The sequence below is a fragment of the Amia ocellicauda genome, chromosome 1 (genome assembly GCF_036373705.1).
Source record: "Amia ocellicauda isolate fAmiCal2 chromosome 1, fAmiCal2.hap1, whole genome shotgun sequence".
Lineage (NCBI taxonomy): Eukaryota > Metazoa > Chordata > Actinopteri > Amiiformes > Amiidae > Amia > Amia ocellicauda.
Window position 1 is genome coordinate 49,539,702 of NC_089850.1, and position 21,846 is coordinate 49,561,547.

A 21,846-nucleotide genomic window follows, 5' to 3' on the forward strand; every position below is an offset into this window, starting at 1 on the left:
AGCACTGTGCTGACACAATACAGAATAGAAAACCGAGGCACAAACTTTATAGCAGCAGCCGAACGCTGAGCCCCGCTGTGGGAGAGTGCGGCTCTTGTTCTCCCCTTGAAAGCCTACCACATGTCTGAGGAAAGAAAGAGTCTTCATCTTACTCTCTCTGTATTCTTCTTCCTATTATTATTCTCCTTTGAGCCGAGTTCCAGGATGCTTAATAAACGGAGAAGCCAGGATAACGTCAAACGGTGCAGTGAAAAATTAATGTAAACATAGGCATCCGATACTCGTACTAATGAAATCTTCAGGAATGAGTGCTTTTAAAAAATATATATGTACACAGTGCGCCAATTAGTGCCCATTTAAGACCAGGGCTATTTGGTATTGCACATAACTGGGAAGTCATGTGTGATGTAACAGGGAAAGCGTTTAAGCAGTAGATCATTAAAAATATCCTCTCTGTCTTGAGGGCCTTTTCCTTATTTAACTGCCTTGCCTGTTTGTGTTTAAATCAAAGCATCATGCTAATTCAATTGTTTTAAACTCATCCATTCCGACAGCGAACCTCAGGCAGGGAGACGTAGGAGCTCGAGTAAAAGCCCTTAGCTGGAACTGGATTAATCAAAACATTCTCAGTGTTTAATCGCTGAACGGGCCTTAGGGAAGAGAGGAATTGTATCTTGTTGGAAATGGTACTTTAAAAGTGAGATACTCATAGTTGCAGACAACCCCTTCCCTCTCACCAGCCGAAACAGATCTCTTTCCCTCTCGCTTCCACTGAATTTCAGGGAACTCTGGTTTTCATGGCGTCTCGTTGATTGCTAAATTGACAGAGGCCCAAATGTTAAAGAATAGAGCTGTCAGTGATGACTATTTTGTGGGCCCCAGATTTCCCATTATGATAAGATAATAAAGGAACAGTGGATTACTAGGCAACAGCTGTCAGCCACACTCTTTACCAGGGAAAATGTCCCTGTGGCTGCTACTTTTTTTTGCTGTGACATGCTGGGCCCCAGACCATTGCAGGACCAAGCAGCAACTTCTGCTATAGACTGAAGTGTCCAAAATGGAGACTCATCTGTTAAAAAAAAACACTATAGCTATGAATCAAGAGAGTACCAGATAATATCAACACCAGACAGTATGAATGAAATTCAGCTCACTAAGCTTTGACTGAGTATATCAGTTTTTATTATTTTTCTTCTCAACGGTCAGTCGGCTTAAAATATGCCTATTTTTCATCTTCTGTTGTCAGTCTTGGTTTTTCAGTGTCTGATTTGCATCCTTGTTCTAAACTAAATCGTGTCGGTATCTTTAAGCAGAACCTGCACCTGTTCTGTGCTCACAGAGCTGACATCCAAACTGCCTGACAGTCCCACTCAATGTCACCTTCCTTTCCTGGGTTCAGTACATGGTGCAGTCAACAGGGAGTGGCAATTACAAAACAAAATACAAATATCATAACAGGGATTTATTTCTTAAAATAAAATGTAGCACTCACCACTTGCTATAATGTTTATCTCAGCCACAGGCTTTCTAACCTTGTCTTCTTATGAAGCTTTTTTGGGGCATGTCAATTCATTATGTGAACTGTGATGCTTACAGTAAGAGCCCATTAACAGGGTGAGCACATTGGCCCACACAGTTGTCAACCAAATCCAGTCGTCCCTCATCCTCCTCAAACTCTGCACAGTGAAAAGAAGCGTATGAACTGATCTGCATGGTGTGATTTGTACGAATCACTGGAGGTGGGATTTTTTTTTTTTATAAGCTGTTCAAAAATATTTTTTTATTTTTATTGTATTTAATAAGAAGTTGTAAATTAAATTATTTACGTAGATGGTGGAGGTGTAAGCTGTGATCAATTTAAGCACCAAAATAAACCGTATTTTTTGCATCTTTTTTTTAATTAGCAAGCTAATCTCTGGCTTTTCATTAAGTAATTAAACGCAGATGAGATGCTAATTATCGTCTCAACATATCTGCAGATATATTCCTACTCCAAAAGGTCAGATACGAGGTGAATATTAAAGTAAGGCTGTATCAGGCATGACAATTTACAGCTGCTTGCAATATGTAGACATGTTTTTGTTAGGTGGGGGGAGGGCGTAAAAAGGAGGTACTGCAGGAAGTAAAGTCAAATATGTTGCAACAGGAATAGGACATGTTACTTCCAGTTGTTTGAAAGCACATATTCGCTGGGTCTTGTTCTTATGGGAGCAGAGCATTCTTGATCCTGGACAAACTCTCTTTGAATCAGCAGCCCTCTCAGAACCCACGAGCAGTTGAGTTGGTCCTGATCAGTCAATCATGAGTTCAAGTCTGTGGGTAAGAGATCAGATGTAATAAAAAACCACAAGAGGAGGCAGCCCTCCAGGATTGGGGAGCTGTGCTAAAGAGGAGCGAGTGGATGGAGACAGCCAGCATAGCAAACAGCTCTTTTAGAGGTCTGTTGTGGGTTAAAATTATAATTGGATATTTGCTCCCCTGCTCTCTGGGACCTTGTGTTTCAGACATAGTGGGACTGCTGTATGTGTGGGTACTCAGAGGTGGGACTCATTTGTGTGCGAGCTCTGACCCTGAAGGCCACGAGATCATTGTGAGTGAATGAAATTGCTTGTGAGTGTTTTGTCTTGGTGATTTCATGACGCACGCCTAGATCGCAGGCACTGTATGAAATGTGAAGATTAAACGAGGCACTGTAGTGTTGAGTTTGGCTCTCCACGAACCGTTATCTAAGGGAGACAGGGGGCAAAGGCAGAGGGGGTCAATGTACTGTGCTGGCTGCTATAACGGCCTGTGTCTTGTTCTCAGTTTGGCACAGTGCTGCCGTGCGCACACCCGCGCTGAGCTGCTGTGCCCATATTTAACTGCGTGATGGGGATGGACAGCCTTATCCTCACTGGAGAGACATTTGCCCTCTGTGTGGTAAATTTACTGTGACATAAATTGTTCCTCTTAATAGCTTAATTATACGCCTTTTATTTATGTATACTTTGTCAGACATCTCTAATAGTGTGAGGAAGAGCAGCACCTGGAATATCAACAGCACTCAGCTTCAGAAGCAGTGTCTGGTGATGCATTAATAGTGGGTACTAAAGGGGGAGGACAAACTGGTGTCTCTGTAATGATGTCGGGTGATTTGAAGAGAAAAAAAAACTAGGCCAGAGAAAACATTTTCTTGGGGGGTGGGGGGAGGTATTCAGAGTTTAAAGAAAAAACTAAAAGCCCTGGCCACTTTTCATTTGTGCTTGATTGGAACACCATACTACAATCTGTCTGTGTATCTGTCTGCTGGTCTGTCTATTTATTTATCAATGTTCATGGTGGGTCACAAGGATGATCTGAAATCCTAAAAACATTTTGAGTTTAAGAATGGTGGGTTTTGACTGATGACATTCATGCTCTCGTTTGTTCTGTTTGTTTCTTCCATGTGTCTTACTTTTTAGTTTTGGATTCATATTTGCAGCCATGGATAGCATATTTGTTATACCGGGGACAAGGCTGAAGTGAAATAAATACTCTTGATTTAGGGTATCCAGAGTCTTGGGTTGCAATACCTTCATTGAGGATGTGATTCTGAGTGCAGTGTCTAAGGGAAAGGAAAGTTGTGTGGGGGAGACGGGTAGAAGATCAATGCCTGTCTGGCAGGCAGCCTGGTGTACCATAACACTGACCAGAGAAACACAACCTTCTTTGGGACTGGGGCACATTGGGGTCCTATCAGGCATGAACAATTAATATGACCTGACAATGAATTAGTCTAACAGCAAACTAATCTCCAGAATCTTTGCTTTGAGCTCTGAGACGGTACGGTGTTGAAATTAGAGACTTTTCACTATAATCCACTGCAGTACTTCAGTAGGTTACCTGTTCTGTGTTAAAGCCCAAACCACAGCCTGAACCCCAACCCTAACAAACACCTGCATCTCAAGCTAGACCCCCACAAATCTGCACCTGATTCAGTTCAGTTAGTGGAAACGCAACCCTTTTAAAGAGAAATATATAGAAAATGATGCACATAATAGACACATAGCAATTCAGATGCTATAACTATATCTACATGTTGTTTCCTGTTTTGTTTCTATAATCCAGTACCCACCATTGCACAACACAGGGTTATGTATTTTAATTAACGGTTTGATTGATGCACGTTAATATGCAGTTTGTATGTTCTTATGCTTAGTCGGTGTGCATACCTGTACACACAGTCTGTTGCCTGAGGACCAGCAGAAACTCCGTAATCCCTAGCATTGCTTTGTGTGCCATCTTCAGGGAATACACATTAAAGTCTTTAATATAATATCAGCAAAACAGTAAAGGGACAGGCCTGAACCACTAACAGAATGAAGCGTGATTAAAATATTACTCCATGATGTAACAAATTTAAAGACAAAGCAGTTTTGATTTCCATAGCTGCAGGCATGTTGCAGAATTGTGTTTTGCTTTTATAATTGGGTGATAGTGTTTCATTTTATTATTTCTTCCCCATTAGAATTCAGAGGAACTATATTGTGTGTCGTGTTTAGTCGGTATGATACTCCCTGAAGGATAGAGATTTTCATAATGAAAAATTGTGAAAAATGGCAGCACAGCATTTGGGGGCAGGTTCAGCGCAGGCAGGGGTGACATGTCAGCAGAGGGACGCCAATCGAGGCAGCTCATTTCAAAGCAGGTTCTTCATCTTGCCAAGGAACATTACTTTTTCTTTTTGTTCCAGCGATCTGATTTGATTTCGCACATTTCCAGTTAAATCTAAGCCGAGTTAGACCTCATTAGAGCTTAAATGGAGAATCTGCTTCCCGCAGGATCGCAGAATTCAGGCCAGTGGTGATAGAAGGCAGCACAATCTGGGAGCTTCTGTCTTCCGGGAGAGATGATGAAGTGAGATATTCTTCCACAGTGCGGAAATTAAAGATTCCCTAGCACTGGCAAATTGAAAACAAAATAATAAAAAGGGCTTTGGTAAATATTCAGATGTATTGTTTCCCATGCCACTCTCCTTAGAGCTGTTGGCGTTTTAATTTTGTATTGTTTAGTGGTGGCAGTGTGGGGCTGGTCAGTCAGGGTAATTAACATGTTAGAAACTGGACTCATGTGGAGCTCTTTCTGATTAGGCCTATGCCTTAAAAAAAAAAAAAGTATTCAGATTCCCAGCGAATACAACTGAGCACATGATGGTGAGTAGTAACATATAAGACTTAACACATTAAACAGCTACAGTAAAAGCATGCAGAACAATAAAACAAATTATTGGCTCAGAGGACTGAGAACCGCATCAGGAGCATGCGCTGAGGAGCTAGTGAGGGTCGCCCAGTCCATCACCCTGGCACAGTCAGGCTACTGCAGCGAGAGCTAAATGCAGCTGTAGATGGGGTTGAGGAGACGTCCGGGAGAGCATTTGTTGCCGAATATTAAAAATTAATGGTGCTATCGCTGTGATTTATGATGACGTGAAAGAGCTGGGACCTAATTTATGTCAGATGGATGCAGACGAGAAGCTGTTCTGCGTGACAGAGGCGTGTGGTGACTCTGATAGCGACTGTCTGGGAGAAGCAAAAAAAAAAGAAAGAGAGAAAAAAAAAAAAGAATAATTGTCCTTCCAACACAGCCAGTGCCTGAACATGCGAAACAGCACACCATTCAAGGATGGCTCGCCCAGGTGAATCTGCTGCAGCCATGAGGGACTGACCTGCCGGTCCTCAGATGGAAGATGCTAATTCTGTATACACTTCACAGTCAATGGCCACATGCAGCTCATTCCACTAGTTTGGACAAGCAAGACCATCATTTATATACTATATAGAGAGTGGGATGGGCCAAGGCTACTGTTGCAAGGGAAAAACATTTGAGTGGATTTAGTTTTCAAGTTCTTTCTTTGTGTTGTTGTTTTTCTCTCTGGAAAACTAGTTATCAATAAACTACGGTATTTAACTAGCATTAAAATAGATAAGTATATACCTACATACCTACATGACATTGACTAGACTCCACAATCACATAATAATCTTAAAATAAAGACATTAGGAGTAAAGGGGCACAACTCAGTCAAATCGGAGTGTACGTCATTAAACTGCCCCTTCGACCTTTTTTCTTCTGGTCACCTCGTCTGCGTGTGGCGCTGAGGGCAAAATGAGCCATTGGAATCCTCTCAGCAAATGAAGGCAGTGACATTTCGGAAACTGCCGCACTGAGTTAGTATTTAACACTGCCTTTCTAATTGACGTCAATTTAGTTTGTGGCTTTCAATCTTTTCCACTGTAGGCATCCAGCAAAAAAAAAAAGGAAAAAGAAAAACAGTGTTAATGATACCCTAAATAGCATACAGGTTATTTGCGTGTTGAACACTAGCTCGGCATTGTAACGGTGACATTTTAACAGGGATTCTCCATTCGTCTCTGCACGCTCCTGCCAATGCTGCGGTGCAAAAATGATTCAATTGAGCAATACTACTCTTAATTTATCTAACTGAATAATGGTAACCATAATCAGCCAGCCATCTGCCATTATCTCAGTGGCAACAGGAATGCTGGCCAAAATTAACTGGATATATCAACACATTTAAGACTCTTCAATTTATAATTCTCATCAATCTGTTCCGTTAAAGGGATCATTTTAACAAACAACAGCCCCTGTGGTACGGCAGGGTTTATAGGATTCCAAGGTAATTTTCTAACATTCAACACACACAAACTAATTGACCAGCCACTCCATTAGATAGTATCTGCACAGTCCATCCGAGGTTTATTGCCTCTTCAGCGGTAATATAGTACGCAGCTGTACACAGTCTTGCAGATTAAGATAAGCGTATAAGGGAAATGGCTGTTGATTTCAAAGCAGCATTAAAGGTTTGAGGCAGACCTATATTTCCCCGGCAACATCTTAAACACAAATATAATAAAGCATGTCAGTCCTTTAGAGTGTGTGCTGCATTGTGGGTTTTCAGAGACCAAAGTAAATTCATTTAAAATACTACAAACAAGAAGAATGCAATGAGACAGAGTGGAGTGTTATTGTGGCGTTTCTTTTTTTAGCTAAGCGTGAAACCTAGAACTGAAATTCCCTTTTCTTGGTGGGGACTAGGTACTGGGGAAGGGGGCATTTCCAAATCAATGAACACTCTTTTCTCTGACAGAACGAGAAGTGACAAACACTTTCAGAGTATGTGCAGACCAATGAGGACACCATATTAGTCCAGCGCTAACTCAGTTATTTAGAAAACAAATGTTTTAGAATTTAGTTTTTTATTAGATTTGGAGTTTAAGATCGAGCAACAACACAATGATACATTCAGGGCTGGTTTCACAGACCCAGATCAACTCTATTGCTATATCTATACCCAATATTTTTTTTAGTTAGTCATGCTAGTCAAGGTCTGTGAAACCAGCTGTAAGAATCAGACATTATGATACTGACGTCCACTGGTAAACAAGAGTTCTGCAATTATCCATGTTTTGGGGTTACTTGATTTTTATTTTTCAGCAGTTTTACATTTTCATTTTATTTTTCCCCCCACCTTTTTTTCTGTGCTACTTTAAATTCAGACATGCATAGGAGAATTTCTATGCAACATTTCTGAGGGTGAGAAATGATTCTGATAAAAAGCAATGCTTCAATACAGCACTTAATCCAGAGGCACTTGCACAGGCGAGAGAAGCATTCAAAGAGTTTTCCATGAGATTACATAGATTTACCATTTTACAGTAAAGTACATTGCCTTGGGAGCACAATTGCCTGAAGCAGCAATTGAACTGTGGGATTATAGATGCCTAAGAAAGGCTTTTACGGTGTGAAGCAGACACCTCATTATCAAAGCTATTTGCTTCAGTTATCACAGTTTATGTTAAACTTACTTCATATATTCTTCAGGATTTTAAACAAATAAATAAATAGAAATACTGCAGGCCATTTTAACTATTACATTAGGTAGATTCAGTGATGTCTTGCACTGCACAGCATGTCAAACAGGAGTCAACAGATTAAAGAGAGAGCTAGGAAAAATCAACGCCAAAATATTGAGCAAGTCCACTGCATATATCAACAGGCTTATTGGTAGGAGAGAAAAAAATGTGGCAATAAGCAATGGCACATCCTCTGCTTGTGTATGATAAGATCTGAGCTATTACAGTTGTCACTTAAGGTTTTCATTCGAAGGCAAACAGGAAGGAAGGTGAACCGTGTCTATAAACAAACTGTAATTACACTCTCTGCTAAAATTAGACGTCTCTAGCCTTAAAAACTAACAAAAATGTGGAGGACACTTTAAGAGACAGTTCATCAGGTGGCAGTGGTTTCCACCGTTTCATTTACTTATGTATTTATTAAAAGAAACACCCACCAATAAAACACTATCAGCTGTTCAGGTATGTTTTATTGGCTAGTTATAGTTATTATTCACTGGGATGGTGAAGGGTATTGCAGATGTTATAAACACATTTACACACATGCTATAAATTGGTCATTAAGTAGAAAAGATTTAATGGAGTGATTTGAAGTAGACATTGCCTTCCACAGATGTGGGGGGAAAAAAACGACATAACTGCTTTACCCTGCTCCTAGAAAAACAACTTTAATTATATTGTTTTTAATTTCCTCTTTACTTCCAATTCTCTCTTGTTCATTATCTCCATAAAATAGGTGGTGATGTGTGTGAATTGCAACAGTTATTATTTTATTGTTTAGAAAGGTTACACATGCTTTTCAAAGTGGTGCAGGCCGACACTGCCCCACATCAGTGCCAATATGGTCAAATTATTATTTTTCCAATCCACTATTACCATCTTTCAACTATGGGACTAATATTGTACAGCATAATTTACTATACACCACATTTTATGTATTTATGTTTAAAGCAGCAGTTTATTTCTTCAGCCCCACACAGACCAGCTTTGTAGCATCCCTACATTGGGCAGATCTGTGAAATACTGTAGTGACTTTTCCTCTCGAGAGACAAGAGTCTCTCGCACTCCTCACAGGCAAAGTTTGCAGGAGGACGTTGCGGTTGAGCCACCTTCCTAGAAAGGCTAAAGCAGACATTTCAATATCAGTCAGACAAACACCAAAACACAGGCAACACATGGCCGTGCCCTTCACCTGCCAAACTGATAATTCAAGGTCACCCAGCACTATTTCCCTTGGTTCTGCTTCACAAACCCATGCTTGTTTAAAATGCACAGTAAATGTCTTCGAGGCACAGGCTTGCTGCATACAGCACAAGAGCTGTGATTGCGATGGTAATCTCCTTAATAAGCACAGATAAACACCATGTGACTAATTCACTCTCACCCTCTGCTCATGTCGCTGTATATTGAGCATACAGTAAGCTGGGGTGTCTGCAAGGCTGGAGACATGGAACCGTATGAAATCTGCACATTCTTCAGCCTCTTTCATTTTGCTTTTGCACTGCAGTGTAGTGGGTATATAACACTGCCCTGTCGTCAGCATGTATTATTTGGGTAACCAGGCATTGAGTTTCTGTCCAGAGGACAATGTTCAGGGAAGGGAATACTCCCCACACTGCAGGCTTGTCTGTGTAATGTATTGTGTTACTCCCTGGTGACTTCAGTCAAGTAGCCTACATTGCATTGGAATATTCTAAACTAATATATTATAAATCTCCTTAGTAATGACCTCATAATTACCAAGATATTTGCTTGAGTTAAGTCACTCCAAGGGACGGGGTAAGGTTGAAAGTGAACCCGTAAGCTATCTACAACTTACCCTTTTCCTTCCACACTGTGTACTGAAGAAACAAAATCCACAGCTTGGGAGAGAATACAATCAGCAGTATTGAACCGATTGTATTGTATTGAACCCATGTAGTGGGCTTTTCCTCTTGTGTAGACTGTAGAAGTAAACACTTAAGATGTTATTAGGAAGTATTATTCATAATAATAATAACAAAACAGTAATTGTAATTTAACTAATCTACAACCACCTGTCAATGTTATACACATGCATGCATACACACACACACACACACACACATATATAATCAATATGTATGCTTGAGTGTACTCAGAGACCTGCCATATTTAAAAAGATAATTCTTGTCTCAGACCCATAGAGAATAGTAGGGTATAGTAGGGTCTACCCACAGAGCCGACAGCCAGGTTCGTGTGGATGCGGAGGGGATTGTGAGATGCACCAGTAGTGCGGATGCCAGACAATTCCACAGTTCTCAGTGATTCTAATTCTAGGTTCAATTTCATAGCTTTCTGTATCTGTTGTCATCATCGCCTTTGTTATGCTGTGACTTTCCTTCCTCTTCTCTTGCCCCCGTCTCCGTGCAGCCTGCCGGTACCAGCACTGCACTCCACGAGCCCACGTGCGTACAGGACTCGGGTGCCCTCCCATACCCTTGCAACGTCCACTTAATGACTTGCTAAAATTATCAGACAAGCTTCGGCCCTTTTCTGCGGTCTATTTTCCAGCCCCCGTTTCACGTTCGCAGGAGAAACTGTGACAGGCCACTGGACTTATCTTTAGAACTGGAACTGATAAGTTCCAAGGGCGTTCGCTACAACACTATTTTTTTTCCCACTTTCCTTAGTTTATAAGAACAGCTGTGATCCCATGCCCTACCTAACTCTGTTCTGAATTCAGAGCTTGAACCGTTAGTGGTCAGAAAACACTATGAACATATTGTAAAAAGATACAAATCCTGAACATTTGTATTGCTTGCAATTGTATTTTATAATTAACCCATTCATATTAATTACCATTAACTGACACGTGATGCATGTAATCAAGTTTCAGATTTTAGACTGTAGCCAAGATGCTATATGTGTGTGCCATAACGTTGATGAGGCAGCCATTCTCCATAGCTTTGTGTTAAGAAAATGTCTTCCAAACATTACTGCTTTGTTTGGTTTGATACATTAGTAACCAATTTGTTGCACATTTTTCTGCATAATTTGATTGTGGAGGCTGTTAAACTGCAGTGTCATTTCTCGGTGTTAATTTAACACAATTTAATATAGCAGGTTGATTTCCTATTTCCGTGCACCGAAAGTTATTTTGGACACAACTGCACATCCCCACCGCACTCCCCACGCGTACACACATATTAATTGATGAGATCACAGTAGAAGAACAAAGTCATTAGCATGCCACTACAATAGGCCACTGCTAAATGTACCTTTCATCTCATCCATTGAAACTGCTTCTGTATTTTCTGGCTGTCAGCCCCTGCCTGAGTGTTCAGGTTTACTGAAGCAGAAACGCCTGTCAGCACAAAATGGCTTGCTCATTGGCAAAAAAAAAGAAAGACACTTGACAATTGATAGTTTTGTGAAAATGATAGCTAACCACAGTACCTGCCGTACTAGCCAATGCTGCCACTCGAATTTCAACACCCAGCTTCAGAATGTCTCTGTGGTGCTGGTGTGTACACATATGAAATTGTCTGGCATATGTATACACTATGGTACCCAACGTCCTCGGACAAGCTGGAAAGAGACTGGAACAGGGGCTGTGTGCCATGTGCAGAATGACTGTGGCTGTGCAAAGCCATTTTCAGAAAAGTCAGTTCCTGCAGCCTTTCATCTGTATTTATTTATTTATTTGCTTTTGAATGTATTGCCAAGCCACAGAACAAATGTGAAGAAAACGTAATACCTTGGTGAATTGCCAACTGAAGTATATGTGTTAGTTTTAGAGGTGCTCCTCTCTTCCAGTTATTTGGATGAATATTGTATTTTTGCTTTGAACGGATGAAAAACGTAAGATCGTCTTCAGCCGGCCTTGTAAGACTTCCAATATATCTGATGTACTTGAATGAGGCCGGTGTGCTGCAGACTTCTTTCAGACCATTGTGTGTTGTCATGGGATTGCTTTTGGAGCCAAATTAAAGCTAATCATTATTGGCCTCCTAACCCAACTAAAAGTTTGTAGCATTAGAAGTACATTGTGTGGGCATGAAAGAACTAAATGACAAGTCTGAGGAATATGTAATCCCCGGATCACCGTGTGTGTGGTAGATGGAGTGCAGGCTGCGCGGTTATTACGATCTGCGGTGTGTCTTTATGTGGCATTGATTCCTTCAGCTAGCTGCAGGTCCATTATTACCCAGTTATAATGGACATGAAATTAGGCAGTAAATTTAAGCCTCGTACACCGTGGCCTATTGTTTTCTTTGTTGTTATATATTTTTGTGAGGTCCATCATGCCGGCAGCCTCTGCAGTGCCTCTGCCCGGTGCTATAGTGCCTTGAGCACTGGGGCATTTGATCCCCTCACCCCCCTGCCGAGTTGATTGCAGGTGGTTAGCACGGGTTTAGAAACACAATCTCCTCCTGTGACGACCGTGCTCCCCCAGCGGTCAGATCTGTTCATCATATTACTCTGGTCAAGCAGATGCTCAGAGTCTTGGACATTTAAGTATGGTTTCAGATTAAACATCTTTAACAGTGACTTCTATATACAGCGTCAGACACGAGCACATTACAGTAGCTAACTGTCTTGATGGCAAGGGAGATGTGCTTGCAGAGTGTGTGCACTGCACTGAGGCCAACACACTGGGGACGTTCAGGTCACTCTTGGAGTCAACCTGATATAGATGCTTCGAAAGCTTTCAGGAGACAAAAGGAATGTCCTGAAAGCTCCACAGGAGTTGCAATCCAAAACTTGTTTCTACATCAAACTCTAGGGCTGGAAAAAACGCTATGAATAAGCCGTGTTGTGATTGATTGATTGATTGATTTTTATACCAGAAAGATTTTTTTTAAAGGAATTATTAAATAAATAAAGGAAACTACTCTTTATTGTATTTGTTTACTTCATTGCTTTCTGAGAAAAGCAATATCATTAATGTGATTTTCCTCTGAAAACTGAAGCCCAAAATCATAAGGGATCTCAAACACACACACGTTCCCAGTCCTGACACATGGCAGGAGTTTGGGGAGATTCTGGAAACATTTCTCATGAAATAAATATTTCAGCAGTGGAATGTGACAGCTGTTTTCTTGGGGTTTTTTGGTTTCCCCATTGATAACAGATATAGGAGCCTTTTATTTGTATAACTTTTACTGCTTATCAAGTGATCAGGACCAACAGAGGGAGACAGAATGGTGACTGGAGAACTGGAGAGGAGTGCTGGTGGAGAAACAGATGTGAGTGATGGGATTGATGGTCTCTGGTGGTTTGTTTTAACCCTATTAAAGGCCAGTGGAACAACATATGCATTATCAATATGGCTTCAGCTAAGTTCTAGATGAAAGAAAGAAAGAAAAAAAATGAGTAACAGATGCATCACATTGTTTTTAGTCTGTACCTCAAATGCCCTCTTCCACGATGCTCAGAACATGCCAAGCCTGCCACCATACTGCTGCAAAACTCAGCCTGCTGTTCACAGCTCTCTCAAACCTGGGGTTCAGGCTTCCCGGTTCCCATCAGATTAAAGAGGACTGCTTATTTATTAACAGTTTCTGTTTAATGGATGGGGGCGTTTTTGTTTTCATCTTTTTTTACTGGATGCCACTAACAGTTTGCAGATGTCTCCTGTGTATCTCGATGCACCATTATTATCTGTCGAGTAAGACATTTGAAACACCAAACAAAACAAAAACTAACAAACAAACAAAAACAGATGGAATGCACTGAGATCTGTAACGACACAAAGCAGAAAGTGCAATTATAAAGCATTTGAGTTTTGTTTGTGTGTATTTGCGAATGGCTGAAGAGCCAATCTCTCTCTGAGGTAGGGAGCAGGAGGGTATTTCTGTTTTCTCGGTTCCACACTTTGATTTGACATGATTTTTCTTTGATGTTTTCAAAGAGGACGAGGCGATTATGAAAATATACAAAATAAGCCAAAATCAATTAAATAACAGAACTGTCCCAGGATAGAAAGAGAGATGAAAGCAGTATTAAAGCAAGTCTTTATAATGTAGTGTAAATATTGTTTTGTCTCTGTATTTTATTCTGAGGTTTTCATATACCAGCAACTGCAGCTTCATCACTGAATTACATCCAATTTCAGATCAGTGAATTCTCTAATAATGGTGTTTATCTGGGTCTTTTTCACTCATTCAACCAGGCAAGACAAATAATATTGTGCATGAGTCTCAAATAATAATTGCATAAACAAATACCTGAACAGAAACTACACTTTGGCATATAGATTTTCTTGAGACGGGTTGAAATGGCAGTCAATGAAGAAGGTAACCTGGGGAGCTCTACAGTGTTCCAGAAGAATGATGTGCTAAAATGAGTAAATGATGAATAATTATATATAAATTAGCCTTTTATGTGGACATCCCTTGCACTTTGCTCCTCTCAAAAAACTGCCAACGATCTCAATGTACACATCTCATCAAAGCACCACACCAGGGGCACAAAAAGTTGTAAAGTTATGTAGGCTATTCTGTGTCTTCTGCATGGTCAAAAACCCTATCTCCTTCTCCCAAAATAAATAATATGAACTGTTACATAAACTTAAATGCCAAATGGATTTTGCTTCAGATATTTTAAGCATCATCAACAGTTTATTTACAAGAGTATTTGTTTTTCTGATATAATCTCACAACTGAAGAGTAAATGCTAACGGATTGCCGACTGGTTCCACGGATTGTTCCACTGGTCTGTCAGCCTACAGCATCCCAGAGCCCAGGATGGGTTTGCAAGCCAGCAGAAACCAAATTAACAGTGCAGTGCAAATGACTAAATACCCACACTTTACCAAGGCTCCTGTGTGTTAAAGAAATTAATAATTTACATCTTTATGGCCCAGGGTTCTTCACCACCAACTGCTCCATCTGGCCAAATTCATATCACCACATGTGCCTCCATGTCAACTGTGAGCACAGGAGGTAACGGTAACCTCTAAAGTTAATGTTGTGCAAAGGAAAATAATATGTATGTGAGTGTGTATATATTATATTATGTATCAATGTATAAAAAAATCATCTGTCATCAGTGTGTGTGTAGTTTTTAGGACAAACAATTATAAATCTGTTCTTTGTTATTTCCATTAATGCTACCAGAAACTCTGGAATACAACCAGTTCAGCACAGAGGATAAGAGGTAAGGGTGTTTGACTGCAGGTAATTGAGCTCTCTCCTCTTAGCTGATCAACATTTAAACCTCTCTTGGCTAATGTCTGGAGTCTGGAGCTGAACTGTTTCTCACAGTTTGCACTGCTTCCTTAGGTAATGGGACCAGGTCACAATTCTTAAGAACTGCAAAGACTTTCAGTTAGCCTACATTTGAACCAGCCATCTGTGCACCATAGGGCCCTCGTCACTTTGTGCGCATAGGCCTGCGAACACTTGGTTCCCCTTGGCTACATTGCTGCAAACATGCCAGCGGTGTTCAGAGGTTTTATCTCTCTGTAATTAAATTATTATTTTCTACATTAAATGAAAAGTCCCAGAGTAGCGACCATGTGGTAGGGTGCGAAGTGAGAAGTAATTGAACATTAAGGAGAAATAGAAAAATGCCTGGGTGATATGCTTAGTAATTACTCTATCAGACTCTCAGATTAACCAGTACAAAATTAATACCCTGTGATTCGTTACAGCTCTGTGCAATAATAATAATAATAATAGTAATATTAATAATAATACAAACTTGTTTCGTGGTATTAGTGACTCATTCATTTATTAGTATTTTGTCTGCTGTCAAATTATTATCTGTGATGTAATCAAAGAGTGCAGCAGCCCCGAGATCTTTAGCCAACCAGTACATATCTATTTGTGTCATCATTACCATATGTTGCCAGTGATTTTCGAGCCTGTGAAACTTGAGGTTAAATATATAGCAGTTATCAAGCGCACACAACATCATTAAAAATGCATTAACGCTAAGAGACACATACTAGACTGGAAGAGACACATTAAGGGTGATTTGCATTTCAAAGTTGAGCTTGCGTTTACTGTATTCAACATGTAACGGGCCTGCTGATCTGGGAGCGAATGAAGTTCCTTTCTGAGGGATTGCAATGCTTCATCGAATTAGGTCATATCTGTGTGTCTTGAGGAGCCGTACAAGACAAAGACTTTCCCGCCTTCATCCGTTCCTGACCTTGTGGGCGAAAGCTCTTCCCATCTACTTTTCCCTTATCATTGAACTTTAATGAGCGTTATGTTATCTTGTTTTCAGAAACTCTATTTGCGAATCACAGATGAATAACGAGACATACACATGCAGCTTCTGGCGTGTCCCTGATTGCTGAAGGCGGTGATGTTATGATACTGCTTGGATGATGCCAATGACTTATCAGTTAATAGAAGGATAAGAGCTTGAGATTTAAGGAAATTGAGCAACACTTCAGTTAATGAATTGAAACAGGCCATTTATATAAACTGTGGCTTACACTTCCCAACACCACAATCTGAGCATGAATAGCTAGTTGGAATAAATTGAGAGTCTAGGTCATTACCACAATTCAGTTCTCACTTAGGTGTCAGGTACATAGATCATTCCTTATGCATTAATGAAGAACTCTTTAATAACCACCTGCTTTCTTGCGAAAATGTCTTGATTTATCATCACATTGGCAACATGAATTTTCAATGCAAAATCTCTTCGATTAGGCAGATTTTTCACTATGCATAGAAAAACTGATTAGAATTCATAATAATTATCATTTTGCCTAGGACTAGACTGGGCTGGTTGACAAAGTAAACCATATTTGCAACCCTGTGTGCTTTTAAACCACTGCTCACACCACTTGGAGACTGATGTGAAGTGTATTAAATGCACCTTCATGCATCACTTAATTTAGACATAGATTTTCATGACAGAGAGGGAATACATGACATTACTGCTGTTAAGCACACATTTGCTTTAAAACAAGAGCAGATGTTAAAGGAAACACAAGCAACAAAAGCAGGCCATGATTTAGGCTATTCGCTGAGAACCTCTACAGATTTCTCAGTTAGATATTATATAATTAAGAAAGTCAACTACAGGGTGAGGCCATATGACAAAATTCTGTCCTCATGAGGAACAGCGGCTCAGCCGATTATAAGGAGTGGCTGAGTTGTTACATCGGTGCCATTGACTGCAGACTGAGCACAGGCAGTGGCACTCGAACCCAAACTGTCACGTCTTTAGCACAGATATCAGTTTTTATCACTCAGTATTTGGAAGGGGGTTAATTAACAAACTGATCAAAGACTAGCTAGAAAAAATGATATTTGTGTAAACTGTAAGTTGCCCTGGGTGTCTGCCAATACATACATAAATAAACAGCTTTAATACTTTAATATGAATAAATACAGGTTGTTACATTTTTAGTGCAGGACAGTGTAAGTAGGCATAGTATTTTCAATAAAATATAATAAAAACCCTTCTTGTAGTATTTCTGATCTGCAGCAGATTGTCAGGGACACAGTACACCACTAAGAACACAGCTGGATGGATGTAATATGTAATATTTCGCTGGGTTATATAAACACGCTGGGACCCACAGTTGTGTGAACGGCAATAAACCCATTCCCAGGAGCCGGCTGTCCAACAGCTGCGTTCATCTCACTAACTAAAATCCTTGAGGAAACACTTTAAAGTTCATAGGAAAATCCATTTTAGAAACTGTACACACATCACTCAAATATTAATAGAGATGTGTAGGGAAAACCTAGAAATAAACCATTGCCACCGGACTGATCTGCAGTTTTTTATTTTGTTTGCTTCTGTGTGTGTGTGAAGGGGGAGTGAAAGTTTAGTATTAATATTTTAGTAGCATCCAATAACTAAACAAGGTAAAACATTGCTATATGCAGGCAAAAGTGCACACAAGTGGCTTTTCTACTGTACACAATGATGCCCTCCTGTCTCTGTAGCCCCATTGTCAAAAAATATGGATTTCTATCACTGAATCCACAATAAGAAAATGTTTTATTTTTCAGTCCTGTATTCCAAATTAAAGCTCAAACAAAATCAAGCAGAAGAATGAAACAAAAATGAAAACCTGGTTTGTCTATAAAATATAGATTTCTCCCCCTGCCGATTAGCTGCTCATCAGTCTTCTCAAGTCTACCTGTTAAAAGATGGAAATTAGCCACGGTCACGGATGCTTCCATTTCCCATTCCAATAAACCTGGCCGCCGAACAGATTGGAACTGTAGAACAGAGAATTGACATCATAATTCAATTCATGTCTGGGAATTTTGTCAGACGGTGTGTATAGTGCATTGATACTGCTTCATCATAAGAGGGTCATCTGCATTGAACCCATCCTGAAATCCAAGTTGTGAATCTCATAATCAGGTGGTTGAAAAGCTAAATGATGCCAAACTAAAGACGGACATGTTCTCGTTGTTGTTTTGTTCAGTGGCTTTAATGGGGTAGTGTGTGTGTTTCTGTGTTGCTGCTTATTATTTCGATCCATAACACTTCCATAAGTCTGTCATAGCACTTTTTGCAAAATCCCTTCATACATTCTTCATTGTGGACATAACAGGGTTTTAAACATTTCAGTCGTGTTGGCATGTACCATCTTTCATTGCCTTTCTGCATCAATATGCATGTGGTTACAATGCGGTCTGACTGTTTTAGCTGTACTTTCTTCGATCTGAATTGGTATGCCTCTCTACCACTTGCTGTGAGACTCTATTAAGTGTTGTAAGTACCTTTTTTCTGATAATTAATCGGGAAGTCAATTCAGTGTGAGCCAAGAAGTGAATTGAGTTTTTAATTTGTAGAGACAACTGTGAGTTTCAGTCTCAAATGTACATAATTTTAAAAGGTTCCCAGAAGAGTCACCTCAGCAAATAACTAATGCATAATTTATTTCAGATGTAGAAATATCTGGTAATATGCATGGAAAAGCAGACTTCATAGATGTGTTGATAAACTAAAATAATTACAATACACGATAGATGTACTTAACAAAACACAGTTGTTGTTGTTTTGTGTGTGTGTTTGGTTGCGTCTTATAATTTCCGGAACTCAAAATAGACATGCTGTGTTCCAATCTTCTGCTAGTCTTGATCAATAGGCTTCATCTGCAATCCAGAGGTTGGGCAATGAGCTTATGCTACAAGGCTTTTAAAGCCACATTGTAATACACTTTAGTGTTAATAATAATAATAATAATAATAATAATAATAATAATAATATTCTTCTTCTTCTTCTTCTTCTTCTTCTTCTTCTTCTTCTTCTTCTTCTTATTATTATTATTATTAACAGTGTTTGAGTATTCAAGTTACAATCTGCCCTCTGTTGGTTAAATTCCATTACTGCATATCCTATTTGTCTGCATTTATTTTTAGTACTGGAAAGTTGTCCTGAGAATCTACCACACAGCAGGTATATTAGGCCTCTATCAAAACTTTTAATAATAATTATTATTATTATTAATTTATTTTTGCATTCTATACCTGAATTAGCTAATTAAATAAATACAATGTGGAAAATAATGCTTTCAAAGGAGCAGTTATTATATACCATGGACAATTCACTGCACACTTGGATATCTGTTCAACAAAATACATGTTTCTCTCCAGGAGAGTCACTGCTTGGACTTTTATTGTGTGAAAAGCTGACACTGATAAAGATTGGAGAGGAGCTTGAAGTTCATGTTCACAGCCATTTCAGAAAGGCAGCCTGCGAACTACAATGCCTTTTTGTTTTCTATCAGAGGTGCAGTGATCTGTCAGGAAAATACTTTGGCTGGTGGGGACATAGAAATCAAGTACTTCTGCCTCCTTTTAGCACACTTCTCTCATAAATGTTGATAATATATGGGTCTGATCGGGCCCAGGCCCCTCAATTCTTACATTTTATGATTCCGAAAGCAGAATCAGTTTTATGATCCCTTAAAAAATATTTTAAAAATGCTCTGACAGTTTGATTTCCATGGTTTAAATTTAAGGTTGATGTAAGGGTTAGTGTTGCTTTTATGATTTCTACTTACAGTGAGAACAAAAAATATATATATTTCATGGAGCTTATTATTAAAAACAACAACAACAAAAAACAGCCACTAGAGGAGCTGATTCCTTTGTATTGCTCTGTGACTCAAGTGACTAGCATACATGATAAACAGTTGTTCAGAATTGTTATTAATTAATTCAATTAAGGGGGATGAAGCACAAGTCCTCAGCCTAATCTTCCAGCCTCTCAATCAGGTGATCATATCTAGTAGTTTTTTGTGAAATTGAGGGATAAACACAATCATTATTTTGACCCCTGTTTTTAAGCAGTCTTCCTCAACCCCTTTGAAGACAGATATAGCTTGAAATAGTGTGCAACTTCAAGTTAGGCGGCAGAATTTTCATGCAGCTTCTATTGAATGATACTCTGAGATGAGCCACACAATACAAGATCCCTGAACATTATCTTCCCCTGTCTCCCGAGAATAATTCAAATGACAGTTCTCTTTATAATGACACGGATGCAACACTGAACATGAATCAAAAGAAGGGTGTCTGACGAAAGGATATTACAGAAGTCAAGCCCTAGCTACCAGCACATCAAACTCCTGAGGAAAGCCCTCTGCTGGCTTCTGCGTATCTGCCACATACAGCAGTGACAAGCAGCGTCAGGTAGAGACACAGAGTATGCAGGGGGACAGACTATCATGTCGTAGCTGGAAACTGGGGGGAAGAACACAGAGCATGTTCAGGTAAACAGCCTGCAGGAGTCCAGAGACACGCAGTGCAGGCAGATGATTCCGCTCGTGTTGCTGCGAGATGCCTGAACTGACGTCGCTCCACACATCTGTGGTCTGCAAGTCCCCGGCTCTGGCGTTCCCCAACCTGTGTTGGTGGCTGAAGCAGAGCCCTCTCTCAGCAGACAGCCTGACCAGTGAGTGTCAGAGGGAGCCACAGGCCTCTCTCTCTCTCTCTTCCCCAAGAAAGGCTCCTGCTGTGTTTGGGGCCAGGCCAGGCTGAGATGTGACACAGGATCCTCTTTTCTACTGCCGCTGCACAAAAGCTGAATGCACACTTTGTCAAACCCCAGCCTTGTTTAGGTCTCACAGTAGCATACATGCATGTTCTCACAGACCAGACAAAAACAACGGGGTGGGTGCAGGTGTGTCCCCTGGCCGGTTGGGAAAAACATGTGCGGAAAAGACATTCACCACCTCCCAATACAAACGAATAAACCCCAAAAAACGTCCCATTACCTCCAATGTAGAGCAAGCTACAAACGCAGTGGTGAACGCATTACAGAAGATAACGGACACCTCGCCCTGCAACACGCAGTGGACACTCCCACCCCCGACACACGATGACCATTTTGCTCATCAGTGGGCCATTCAAAATAAATACATACATAAAAACAAAGCTTGGATCAATGCAGAAAGGGGCTTCTGCCTGCCTCTCTTCACCCGGGATTTAGGCACTAAGGGACACATCCCACACATGTGCGCCGACACAAACACCACCGACACTTCAGCATCTGGGAGAGGATGCGCTCCAGGACGTGGATTAAAAACACACCACTAAACACAAAAAACACCACAAACAAACAAACAGTCGGATGGTAGAGCCGGCAGTAATCACAAGCATATAATAAAATCATTAAATAAATAAAGCTCTCTGTGGTGGCACTAGATAAGAGCAAGACGAGGCGCACCTGGACTCCCTTAATTAATTACCTGTCAGGCGCGCAGGCTCGCTACTCGGAAATAAACGACCCCCGGTACAGGACGGGAGAAAGCAATGGAGGATATATCTGTATAAACTTATGCATACGAATAATAGCATTAAATACCAGGGTAGCCTACCTGAGTACCGCGCTCTCCCCTTGCCTGACGGTGACGTTGTCCATGGGTTTGGAGAAGGACGCCTCCCCGCTCCGGGCCGGTACTCCTGCGGGCACAACAAACAGCAGTCTGAGAGCCACGACCACCAGGCACCTCCAGGACACCACTAAAGAGCCACCGATACCCATCTTCTGC

At 40.4% G+C, this 21,846-nt stretch overlaps 1 protein-coding gene across 3 annotated transcripts in view; it reads right to left on the reverse strand.

The window, feature by feature from the left end:
• Nucleotides 1–21,846, reverse strand: part of opcml (opioid binding protein/cell adhesion molecule-like) — a 558,777-nt gene that overhangs the window by 201,179 nt on the left and 335,752 nt on the right. For 2 of the 3 annotated variants that reach the window (XM_066707899.1, XM_066707907.1), the window contains exon 1: nt 21,673–21,846. This exon is cut by the window's right edge. In XM_066707899.1, the coding sequence (XP_066563996.1) occupies nt 21,673–21,839 (167 nt within the window). In that variant the 5' untranslated portion in view covers nt 21,840–21,846. The remainder of the gene's footprint in view (nt 1–21,672) is intronic. The other variant, XM_066707915.1, reaches the window with a different exon arrangement.